Source organism: Triticum aestivum, chromosome 4D, assembly GCF_018294505.1.
Source record: "Triticum aestivum cultivar Chinese Spring chromosome 4D, IWGSC CS RefSeq v2.1, whole genome shotgun sequence".
Taxonomy (NCBI): Eukaryota; Viridiplantae; Streptophyta; class Magnoliopsida; order Poales; family Poaceae; genus Triticum; species Triticum aestivum.
Genome location: NC_057805.1, coordinates 266,971,828 through 266,982,858, shown reverse-complemented (window position 1 = coordinate 266,982,858; position 11,031 = coordinate 266,971,828). Strand labels below are relative to the sequence as shown.

General features: G+C 49.7%; 1 protein-coding gene across 3 annotated transcripts; it reads left to right on the top strand.

Moving 5' to 3' along the window:
- The first annotated feature begins 1,346 nt into the window (after positions 1-1,346).
- On the top strand, positions 1,347-6,732 carry LOC123097436 (E3 ubiquitin-protein ligase DIS1). Of its 3 annotated transcripts, none has more exons than XM_044519170.1 (4): positions 1,347-1,378; positions 2,819-3,043; positions 3,254-3,640; positions 4,396-6,732. In XM_044519170.1, exons 2-4 carry the CDS (start codon positions 2,846-2,848, stop codon positions 4,714-4,716), a joined length of 906 nt encoding a protein of 301 aa, XP_044375105.1. In that variant the 5' UTR covers positions 1,347-1,378; positions 2,819-2,845; the 3' UTR covers positions 4,717-6,732. The 3 variants fall into 3 exon arrangements, with proteins under 3 accessions (XP_044375105.1, XP_044375104.1, XP_044375103.1); XM_044519169.1 differs by having other exon boundaries at positions 1,351-1,378; positions 2,816-3,043; XM_044519168.1 differs by lacking the exon at positions 1,347-1,378 and having other exon boundaries at positions 1,387-3,043.
- Positions 6,733-11,031: the final 4,299 nt, after the last annotated feature.

Sequence of the window (11,031 nt, the reverse complement as noted above, 5' to 3'; positions counted from 1 at the left end):
GTTCAACACTCTTTGTTGTTGCAGAAGTGCATGATCTGTTGTCGAAATCTAGTACGCATGCTTGGGTGCGCTAGCTCGATTGATGTGCATGCTCCTGGCCTGTCAACACATGCTAGTGTACACATAGTCGCTTCCTCAAGCCATTGCGACACAACTTCCACTAGCTATGCCGCCTCGTCGTCTCGCCATGTTGAGGCGACCGAGGAAGATGAGGAAGAAGAGGATGTTGAGCAAGCTAGGGAAAGTGAAAACGATGAAGAGGAGGGTGAGAGTGAGGAGGAGGACTATGAAGAGGATGATGGGCCTTCACCCACTCAGCCAACCAAGGAAAAAAGGAAGTCTCAACCACATAAGAAGGTTTGGAGTCCATCACCGTTCCAAAAAGAGCGTCCTCGTTGCTGAACAACAACTAAAAAAACAAGGGTCGCTCATAGAGAAACGGGGAGCGTACTACCAAGAGGGTTAGGAAGAATACGTGATATAGTCTCTTGCTTCGGGCATGTCGAGCTTGGTGTTGAGATTTAGAACTTGTGTTGGCTATGTTGAACTATTTTGCTATCTTCGATATGTTGGACTATTTGCTATGTTGGACATGAAAAACTATTTGCTATGTTTATTAGATATGTTGAAACTATGTGATGCTATATTACTATGTCGGATATGAAACTACATTACTGTGTGATCTATATCCTGTTTTTAAACGCACAGAAAATGATCTCTATATCTTGTTTTTGAAAGGAGAGAAAGATTGCTCTGGTTTGGTTTAAAGGGGATAGTACCCTACCGCCAAAAAGAAAAATCTTTCGAGGCAATGATACATGTTTGAGACTTTCAGGCCTTGGCGGTAGGATTTAACTACCTACTGCCGGGGCTCTGATCGGTAGCCAACTTATCCACGTCTGATGTGCCATCAACCCTACCGCCAGAGATCCCGACAGTAGATAGTTAAACTCTACCGCCAATGACTTGGGCGGTAGGGAAATGAAAAAAATTATGCCTTGGTTAAAATGGAAAAAATTATCAAACATGGGTCCGCAATAGAGCAATTATGCCTTATACCCAAAACTCTTCCTTCTAAGGATGAGATCGATCTAAAGCGATGGATTCATCCACAAAGTCTTTGTACTTAACTCGATTGTCCTTAAGTTTTCCAAAAGTATCAAAACAGTGATTTCGGCCACGAGGAGGCGCGGGCTGGCAAAACAAACGCCGCAAGACAACTTTTCAGCCGACGAAAATCATCAGTGAATCAAAACAAAACGCAAGGGGGAGGAGAGAGAGGCTCAATTCGAGTCGCCTCTAAAATCCATTCCCGCCCCCACACCCCCCCCCCCCCCCCCCCCCCCCCCCCCCAAATCCATTCCCTCTTCCCCGCGAGGTAGGAGAGCTGTTCTCATGACACCATTGCTAGCTGTTTCATCTATTTTCTTCATGCGTGTTTTTTTCCCACATCGCTCTTGGGTGGCGGAAGATTGGGCCTTTGGAGGGAGGTTCCCGAGATGTTCGTCCAATGAGTCCGCACTCGATTCCGTTCCAATGGTTCAAATGCTAGAGCAGGAGCGGCCGGAGGCGCAGGGGTTTCGCTACCTGCCTGCTTCGGGCAAGGTTCTAGGGTTGCTTCTCGATCTAGGGCGGTTTCGTGCCGTGTAGATGCGATTCATTCTTGGCTCCTCCCACAATATGGCGTGTGTTTGATAGACAGAACCGGACCCATAAGGTTCTCGGCATTTCCCCTCTGTGACTGCTCCTTGTGCTTAATTAACTGCCATTTATGGAGCTCGAGATGGTGTCATTAACGGGGAGATGATTATGTATGCCTTGTTGTACTAGGTTTCAGTAGAGATATGGATTCCTCTACTCATGGCTCAGCTCATGATTTGCTCATCTTAAGAGTAAAGTTGTGTTACTACTCCCTTCGTCCGAAAATACTTGTCATCAAAATGGACAAAAAGAGATGTATCTATAACTAAAATACATCTAGATGCATCTCCTTTTATCCATTTTAATGACAAGTATTTCCGGACGGAGGGAGTACTATTTAGTACTTCTCCTCTAGCAGTGTCAGATTCTCCCCTTTCAACCTGCACGTGTTCGTTTATTATTGGCGAACCATTTGCGCCTATGTTACCCAATTACTCCCTCCGTCCCATAATATAAAAGCATTTTTGACACTAGTGTAGTGTCAAAAATGCTCTTATATTATGGGACGGATGGAGTAGAAAATTCGCTTCTCTCAGCAAGGTACTATAGTCAGTACTTTCTACACATTAGGGTTTATCTGCAAGGTTTTCTATGTTCACATTTTAATAATGGTTGCCTTTTTCTCCCCCAAAAGAGACCATGCTTCCCAAAACGAGTAAGCATTAATTCCATGCACTAGAAGCACAAGTGCAAAAATGGTTAAAGATGCACTCCAAATAGCACTCATTCTTAGAATGTTGCAACTTAAAAGCTTAATATGATACCTAACATCAGCAAGTTCTTTGACACTTGTGATGTGTTGGTGCAGATCTAGTAAGAACTAAAAAGGCCTGGTCTACACTTGATTGGATCTTATGAGGCCCTAGCCCATGTGCTCTTATAATTTCTGCTCCACTCACCATCAGGGCCTTGTCTCTTTCAAAGCCTTTAGGCAGTTTCCAATCATGTAACGAGACTAATTGAATTAAGCAATTGTGCCTGTGTTCGAAAGATGGTTTGATGGGGCTTCTTCTGAACAGTGCTAGTAGAAAGTACTGACTATGAGTTCACTGGCAATCATTTCCCCCCTTGATAATCCTCATGTTAATAAGGCAAATATTTGTCCTTTTTCTAGCAGGTCTAGTACAACCTCCGGAGTTTTCCCATGGCCTCGGCTGCTTACACTGATGATTCTGGTTCCGAGGTTATTGATCCTCCAAAGTCTGAGGTACTGGATGTTGCTGAACTTGTCGGCGATCATACACAGCTTACACAAAAATCAAATGTGGTGGCTTCTAGCAGCGTTCGCGAACTTTTGGAATGCCCCGTCTGCTTGAGTGCCATGTACCCTCCTATACATCAGGTGTGCATTTGTGCTGCTCCATCGCATACATTTAGTTTATGTTCTGTTCCATTGAGTGCCATGGAAAAAATCTTATGTTGTGCATGTATATGCTCTGTTCCGTTGTTGAAATGTTATTTCATATGCTTACAAAAAAAATGAGTTGACTAAACACATTTTGCAACCCACACATTCTTTTACTGTATTGTAACACACCTTTTGTGTATGCAGTGCTCTAATGGCCATACATTGTGCTCTGGATGCAAGCCAAGGGTTCACAACCGCTGCCCAACTTGTAGGCATGAACTAGGTAACATAAGATGCCTTGCTCTTGAGAAGGTGGCTGCATCTCTTGAGCTTCCATGCAAGTACCAGAACTTTGGTTGCTTAGGCATTTACCCATACTACTGCAAGCTGAAGCATGAGTCACAGTGCCATTATAGGCCTTATAGTTGTCCATACGCTGGATCTGAATGTACAGTTGGTGGTGACATTCCATACTTGGTAAATCATTTGAAAGATGATCACAAAGTTGATATGCACAGTGGAAGCACTTTCAACCATCGCTATGTCAAGTCAAATCCTCATGAAGTTGAGAATGCGACCTGGATGCTTACGGTATTAATCGCCAACACCAACATGTCGACTAAGAATTTCCATGTAGCATCTTTGTATTGCCTTTACATCTTGTGAAGATGCAAAATAAAACAAGAATACCTAGGAAGAACCAGATATCATATCAATTCAAATAAGCACTCTGAAACCTGTGTGGTGGGGGTTTTGTTGTACACCAATACTTCCCACCACCAAGTGAGAAATGATTAGTTCCCTTTCTGCAAAGACACTACGTTCATTTTTTTGCATAGAAACATATGGAGACATTTTTGTAAATTAAAGGAGAAATTGTCCTATTCTTAAATTATGATTACTGTACTTGTTTTTATATGCCAATTATTTGTCATGCAGTATAAAACAAAATGGCGATCATGTTGCATACTTGTTGGACCATAATAGTTGCTCATCTATGAAGACACTGCACATGCCCAGATCCACCTGCATCTATTTCCAATTTTAACGGTCTGCCTGTCTTGCAGCAGATTTAACAACATTCCAGATGTCCTCTTTATCCTTTACATTTCCTCAATTCACTGTTTTATTGAAGTGCAATCCAATTTTGTTACGTTTTTTCTTTCTATTAAGCTAAGGCTGTGTTCGGCAATCCTCTGCTCCTTCACCAGGGAGCGGAGCGCCCGGAGCACCCTGTTGGCCGCTCCTCAAATTTATACTGTATGCCGCTCCGCTCCGCAGGGGAGTTACGGAGCGGAGGGATTCCGAACGCAGCCTAAGTAAACAGATAAAATTTCTCCATGTAGGTTTTCAGCTGCTTTGGCCAGTACTTCTGCCTGCATTTTGAGGCATTTCAGTTGGGCATGGCACCTGTGTACATCGCTTTCCTGAGGTTCATGGGAGATGATGCGGAAGCAAAGAAGTACAGCTACAGCCTGGAGGTAGGAGGTGGTGGGCGCAAGATGATCTTTCAAGGGGTTCCCCGGAGCATTCGAGACGGCCATCGGAAGGTCAGAGATAGCTATGATGGGCTAATAATCCAACGGAACATGGCCTTGTTCTTCTCTGGTGGTGAGAGGAAGGAGCTTAAATTGAGGGTCACCGGGAGGATTTGGAAAGAAGAGTGAAATGATCCAGCCGATTCATCGATTTCCCTGGTATGAATGAGCTCATGGGTCGCATCATGAAAACTGTATTTCCCAGGGGCTGATTCTGAAGCGTGCAAATTGTAATACCTGTAGCCTGTTTTAGCCATCGTCTACTCGATTGGTGTCTGCTCAGATAACCTGGGTGACAGTGATACTGTTGTAGGAATCTCCTCTTTGCCTTGAACCAGTACCAGTTAGGAGTCGCCATTCTGTAGCATAGGGGAGCCTATTGGCAACCCATGAGATGTAAAGGTTCTATGTAGCTTTCGTTCTCTGTTTCAAACTCCGTTTCCATGGTTCATTTAAGAGGATGTGTAACAGCTTGAGAATTAGAACGTGGATTTAATCATGATGAAATGCAAGAAACATTGGAGTTGGCGTTGCAAACTAATTTCAGGAATGTATCTTTTGGAGCGTGAATCGAGATGGTTCTTACTGTTCTGCTGCTAATAAAATGGCTCGGCCCAGCTTACAGAACCAATGTTGGGGCTCCTACCCACGCATTAGCAGACACAGCAATGTTGGGGCTGTTTATTTTTATTTTTACCTTTTTGAGAAGAGAGATAATACTCCCTCTGTAAAGAAATACAAGAGCGTTTATAGATCACTAAGATGAGGGACGTGTAGGATTCTTGATGGTGTTAAATGAAATCATCTAATGCTTCAAAGCAGCAACATATCTATCTACCTACCTTGAGGTCAAAGTCAACGCAAACCAACCATTGTGCTAAAGATGGAGAGAACCAGTATATGGATAATATGCATGCAAAGAACGATGATTAGCAGAAACCCAGTTACTTACATTAATCAAACAAACTCACTGGAGTACATTTGTTACATACAAACATATAATCAAATCACAGATCGTTAAACGCGAAAAGCGATTTTTTTTGGCTTCACAACTACGTATATATATGGGGACAAGAACTCCATTGTTCTCCCAGCTCCGCCAAGCCAAGCACAAGCAGCAAACCCGAGCCACAAATGAGTGTGCATGACCACGAGAATTCAGAAACTGTATGTCTCTAATTCTTGCAGTACTACTTGCCATTTATAGGAGGCATAGCAAGCGATCAAGAAAAGCAAGCGGGACATCGTACCAAGCCGTTCTCGTTGCAGTGGCCGCAGCAGCTGGTGCGTCCTTCCTCCACGAAAACCTTGCGGGAGCCAGCGCAGGCGGGGCAGGGCACGAAGCGGACGCCCCCGCACGCGTCGCAAACGAAGGCCGGGTCCTGCCCCGCGGTGCCTTCGAGGAGGCGCCGCAGCTCGCCCGCTTCGTGCAGCTGCCTCGCCTCTTCGGCGCCGCCGACGAGCCGGCCCTGACGAAGAGCTGTGTTAGCGGGCAGCTGCTACACATCATCCGACTGATTTCCTGGGAAATCAGTCGGGTCCGTAGCCGTTCGATCCATCGCGCCTAAGCCGTTAGATAGTCAACGCTGCTTCATCGCTTCCTTCCTTCCTCCCCCGAGCGTTGGTCCATGGCTTTCTTCTTCCCCGAGCACACGCAGCTGTTCGCCGCTGCGTCACAGACAGTAGCAACGCCGATGAGCAGCGTGCGGCGGCCATGGCTGATGTTGCGATGCAGTGCACGGTGACGACGACGGAAGCTTCAATGCGGCAAGGTGGTTCCTGCGATGCAGCTCCGGCAGCGACGGGTGTTACAACGCAGCACATGGCGGCCATGGCGGGAGCTGCGACGCAGCGGGGATGCTGCGATGCAGCGCATGGTGATGGTGACGGAAGCTTCGACGCGGTGCGGTGGTTGGTGCGATGCGGCGCCGGCGGCGACGGATGTTGGGATGCAGCACGCGGCGGACATGGCTGAAGCTGCGATGCAGCGCAGGGATGTGTTGCGATGCAGCTCCGGCTGCGCTCCAATACAGCTGTGGCGGTGCTTCATTGCAGCCCCTTGAGTGAGATGAATCAAGGCGGCGCCGAAGTCCCCTCCTCCGCTGCGGGTTGTGGTGCTGCCTCTCCTCTGCCGCGTCATGAACGAGGAAGGGGAAAAGAAAGAGAAACTGGTGGAGGATTGGGTTCGTGGAGAAGATAAGGCAGACGGGACCAAAGCGGTGGGGGCCCTCATGGGGCACGTGGTGAGCGAAGAGAGCGGTTTACTGGAGAGAAAAATCATCCGGCTGAAATTAAACGTTTCCCAAAAAGAAAAGAAGAAACAAGGTAGGTAGCCGTCGATGCCTTTCTGCCTTGATCCTCTGGATGGTCAGCTAAGTCTCCACCGCGTGCACCCATGCTGATCCTGTGTAGCGAGCGTTGGGCTTGCGTGCACGACTTGATCGTGCACCGTCTTGAGCTGGTGTGCTGACTGGTGGACCCCTCATGGCAGGGTCGCTAACACGGGAAACGTTTAATTTCAGCCGGATGATTTTTCTCTCCCGTAAACCGCTCTCTTCACTCACCACGTGTCCCCGTGAGGGCCCCCCACCGCTTCGGTCCCGTCTGCCTTATCTTCTCCACGAACCCAATCCTCCACCAGTTTCTCTTTCTTTTCCCCTTCCTCGTTCATGACGCAGCAGAGGAGAGGCAACACCACAACCCGCAGCGGAGGAGGGGACTTCGGCGCCGCCTTGATTCATCTCACTCAAGGGGCTGCAATGAAGCACCGCCACCGCTGTATTGGAGCGCAGCCGGAGCTGCATCGCAACACATCCCTGCGCTGCATCGCAGCTTCAGCCATGTCTGCCGCGTGCTGCATCCCAACACCCGTCGCCGCCGGCGCCGCATCGCACCAACCACCGCACCGCGTCGAAGCTTCCGTCGCCATCACCATGCGCTGCATCGCAGCATCCCCGCTGCGTCGCAGCTCCCGCCATGGCCGCCATGTGCTGCGTTGTAACACCCGTCGCTGCCGGAGCTGCATCGCAGGAACCACCTTGCCGCATTGAAGCTTCCGTCGTCGTCACCGTGCGCCGCATCGCAACATCAGCCATGGCCGTCGCACGCTGCTCATCGGCGTTGCTACTGTCTGTGACGCAGCGGCGAACAGCTGCGTGTGCTCGGGGAAGAAGAAAGCCATGGACCAACGCTCGGGGGAGGAAGGAAGGAAGCGATGAAGCAGCGTTGACTATCTAACGGCTTAGGCGCGATGGATCGAACGGCTACGGACCCGACTGATTTCCCAGGAAATCAGTCGGATGATGTGTAGCAGCTGCCTTTCTTCTTTCCCTTTTGCAAGTCAAAACCAATCTACCAACATTGCTGCATCCCCTTGTAATCGCTACTACTTCAGAGCAGCCAGTTGATTCCTCTAGCCACCACTATGTTCCTATCATCTGGTATCAGAGACCTCCTCATCCCCCTTCCGCCACTCCGATCTGGCGCAGTTCGTTGAGACTCGCAGTCTTCGTCAAGCAAGGGCGCATCTCGTGGCGATGGATCCGTCGATCAAGGCCTTCCTCGACAAGTTGGAGTCCACCCTCGAGGCAAACACCACGGCGCAGCGCGCCACGGCAGCCAAAATCGACGAGATCGTGGCCTGGAAGCCCGATCTGGAGCGTCGGGTTGCCGATTTGGGTGATGCGGTGGCGGCGTTCCAACTCGCGCGGCCGCAACCAAGCAAGGACGGTGAGGGCGGCACGGTGGGCACCACTCCAACCCCGCCGCCAGCGATGCACGGCGACCCCCTCGGTGTTGTGGCCGGCGCGACACACGCTCCTCCCGGGTCAAGTGACCACGGCGGTGCTCATCTTCAACGGGAGTTGCCGGCAGCGTCCTTCTTGACGCCGCCGCCACTCCCGGCAAACAGTCAGATCGCTCTCCAGACTCCTCCTTCCGATGTCTCTCCTTTTGCACATGCGAGCCAAATGCTTGCGGGGTTGGGCCAGGCTCACCCCTCCATCGTTTTCCCCAGTTCACCAACGAGAACCCACGCTTATGGAAAACGTTGTGTGAACAATACTTTCAAACGTTTGCTATACACAATTCATTTTGGGTTCCCATGGCTTGCCTGAATTTTTCAGGTACTGCCTCGGTGTGGTTGCAGTCTGTTCAAAAGAAATTGTCACAGCTTGATTGGGAATCCTTTTCCGCTCTGCTGTGCACAAGGTTTGGGCGAGATCAACATCAGTTGTTGTTTCGTCAGTTCTATACAGTTCGCCAAACCTCTACAGTAGCAGCTTACATAGAGTAATTTGAATTAATTATCAATCATTTGAGCTCATACTCCGATACAATTCATCCATACTACTACCTTACTCGCTTTGTGAAAGGTTTGCGCCCGAACATTCGCGCGGTGGTCCTCGTTCAGCGTCCACCGGATCTCGACACCGCTTGCCCGTTGGCACTTCTTCAGTAGGGGGTGGTGGATGGGGTGTTTGGAGCAACTCCTAGTCCGCCGGCGCCATGGCTTCCTGATGCTCCTGCACGTGTGCCGGTGCGACGACCTCCCGATGATGTTACACGTGTGGGGGCGCCATTGCCGCTTCCACCGCCGCCACAGCGTGCAGTACCACCGGCTGGGGCAGCGGATCGGCGTGGTACGGACACGACAAGAGGCGATTCCACCAAGCTCAAGGCTCTTCGCGAATACAGGCGCGCCTGTGGCCTATGTGTCAAATGCGGTGAGCGCTGGGGCCACGAGCATGTCTGCCTGACTTTTGTACGACTCCACGCCGTCGAGGAACTTTTGGAACTCTTTGTCATCGACTCCGTGCTCGACTACAACGACATCACGGCTGCGCCGAGTTCTTCTGAAACTGTCATGGCAATTTCCCGTCCTGCACTGTCCGGTGGTGTCTCTGCGAAAGCATTTCAGTTGCGAGCATGGATTCAAGGCCACGAGGTTTTGATGCTCGTGGATTCGGGAAGCTATACTTCTTTCATCAACCAGAACCTGGACAAGCAGCTATCAGGTGTTCATCTACTTCCGCGTACATGCAGAGTTAAGGTAGCTGATGGGGGAGAACTGGTGTGTTCTGCTGAAGCTCCAGATTGTGTGTGGACTACTCAGGGAGCTGAATTCGCTACGGACAAGAAGATTCTTGCTCTGGGACGTATGATGCAATTTTGGGCATGGACTAGCTGGAGGCTCACAGTCCTAGGACAGTGGATTGGCGAGAAAAAATCATTGAGATTGGTTCTCCAACGGGTTCAAAAACCTTGCGAGGCCAAGAAGCTACTTCTTCCACATGTACGATGATCAATTCTCTGCAATTGGAGCAGATGTGTAAGTCTGGGGCTGTTTCTCACTTTGTCTATATTTGTACAGCTCAGTTATCTGATGGCATGGACAGTTGAAAGGATCGATATAGTTGACTAGAGGGGGGGGGTGAATAGGCAACTAACAATTTTTAGCTTTTCTTTACCAAATTAAACTTTGCATCAAAATAGGTTGTCTATATATGCAACTAAGTGAGCAACCTATATGATGCAATGACAACAAGCATGCAAGCAAATAAGAGATATAACACGAGTAAACTTGCGAAAGTAAAGGGACGAGATAACCAAGAGTGGAGCCGGTGAAGACGAGGATGTGTTACCGAAGTTCCTTCCTTTTGAGGGGAAGTACGTCTCCGTTGGAGCGGTGTGGAGGCAGAATGCTCCCCAAGAAGCCACTAGGGCCACCGTATTCTCCTCACGCCCTCACACAATGCGAGATGCCGTGATTCCACTATTGGTGCCCTTGAAGGCGGCGACCGGACCTTTACAAACAAGGTTGGGGCAATCTCCACAACTTAATTGGAGGCTCCCAACGACACCACAAAGCTTCACCACAATAGACTATGGCTCCGCGGTGACCTCAACCGTCTAGGGTGCTCAAACACCCAAGAGTAACAAGATCCGCTAGGGATAAGTGGGGGGAATCAAATTTCTCTTGGTGGAAGTGTAGATCGGGGCCTTCTCAACCAATCCCGAGCAAATCAACAAGTTTGATTGGCTAGGGAGAGAGATCGGGCGAAAATGGAGCTTGGAGCAACAATGGAGCTTTTGGGGGAAGAGGTAGGTCAACTTTGGGGAAGAAGACCTCCTTATATAGTGGGGGAAACAATCCAACCGTTACCCCCCACACCAGCCCCGCAGAGAGCGGTACTACCGCAGGAGGCAGCGGTACTACCGCTGATCACAGCGGTACTACCGCTCCCCCGGGCGGTACTACCGCTGGGCCCAGAGCGGTACTACCGCGGTGGTCAGGGCGGTACTACCGCATACGAGCGGTACTACGGCCCTCACTGCCGCGGCAAGTACCGTAAAACCCGACACGAAAAAAGACCCCTCGAATTGAGGCGGTACTAGCACGAGACCGCAGCGGTACTACGGCTGGGGGCTACCAGCGGTACTACC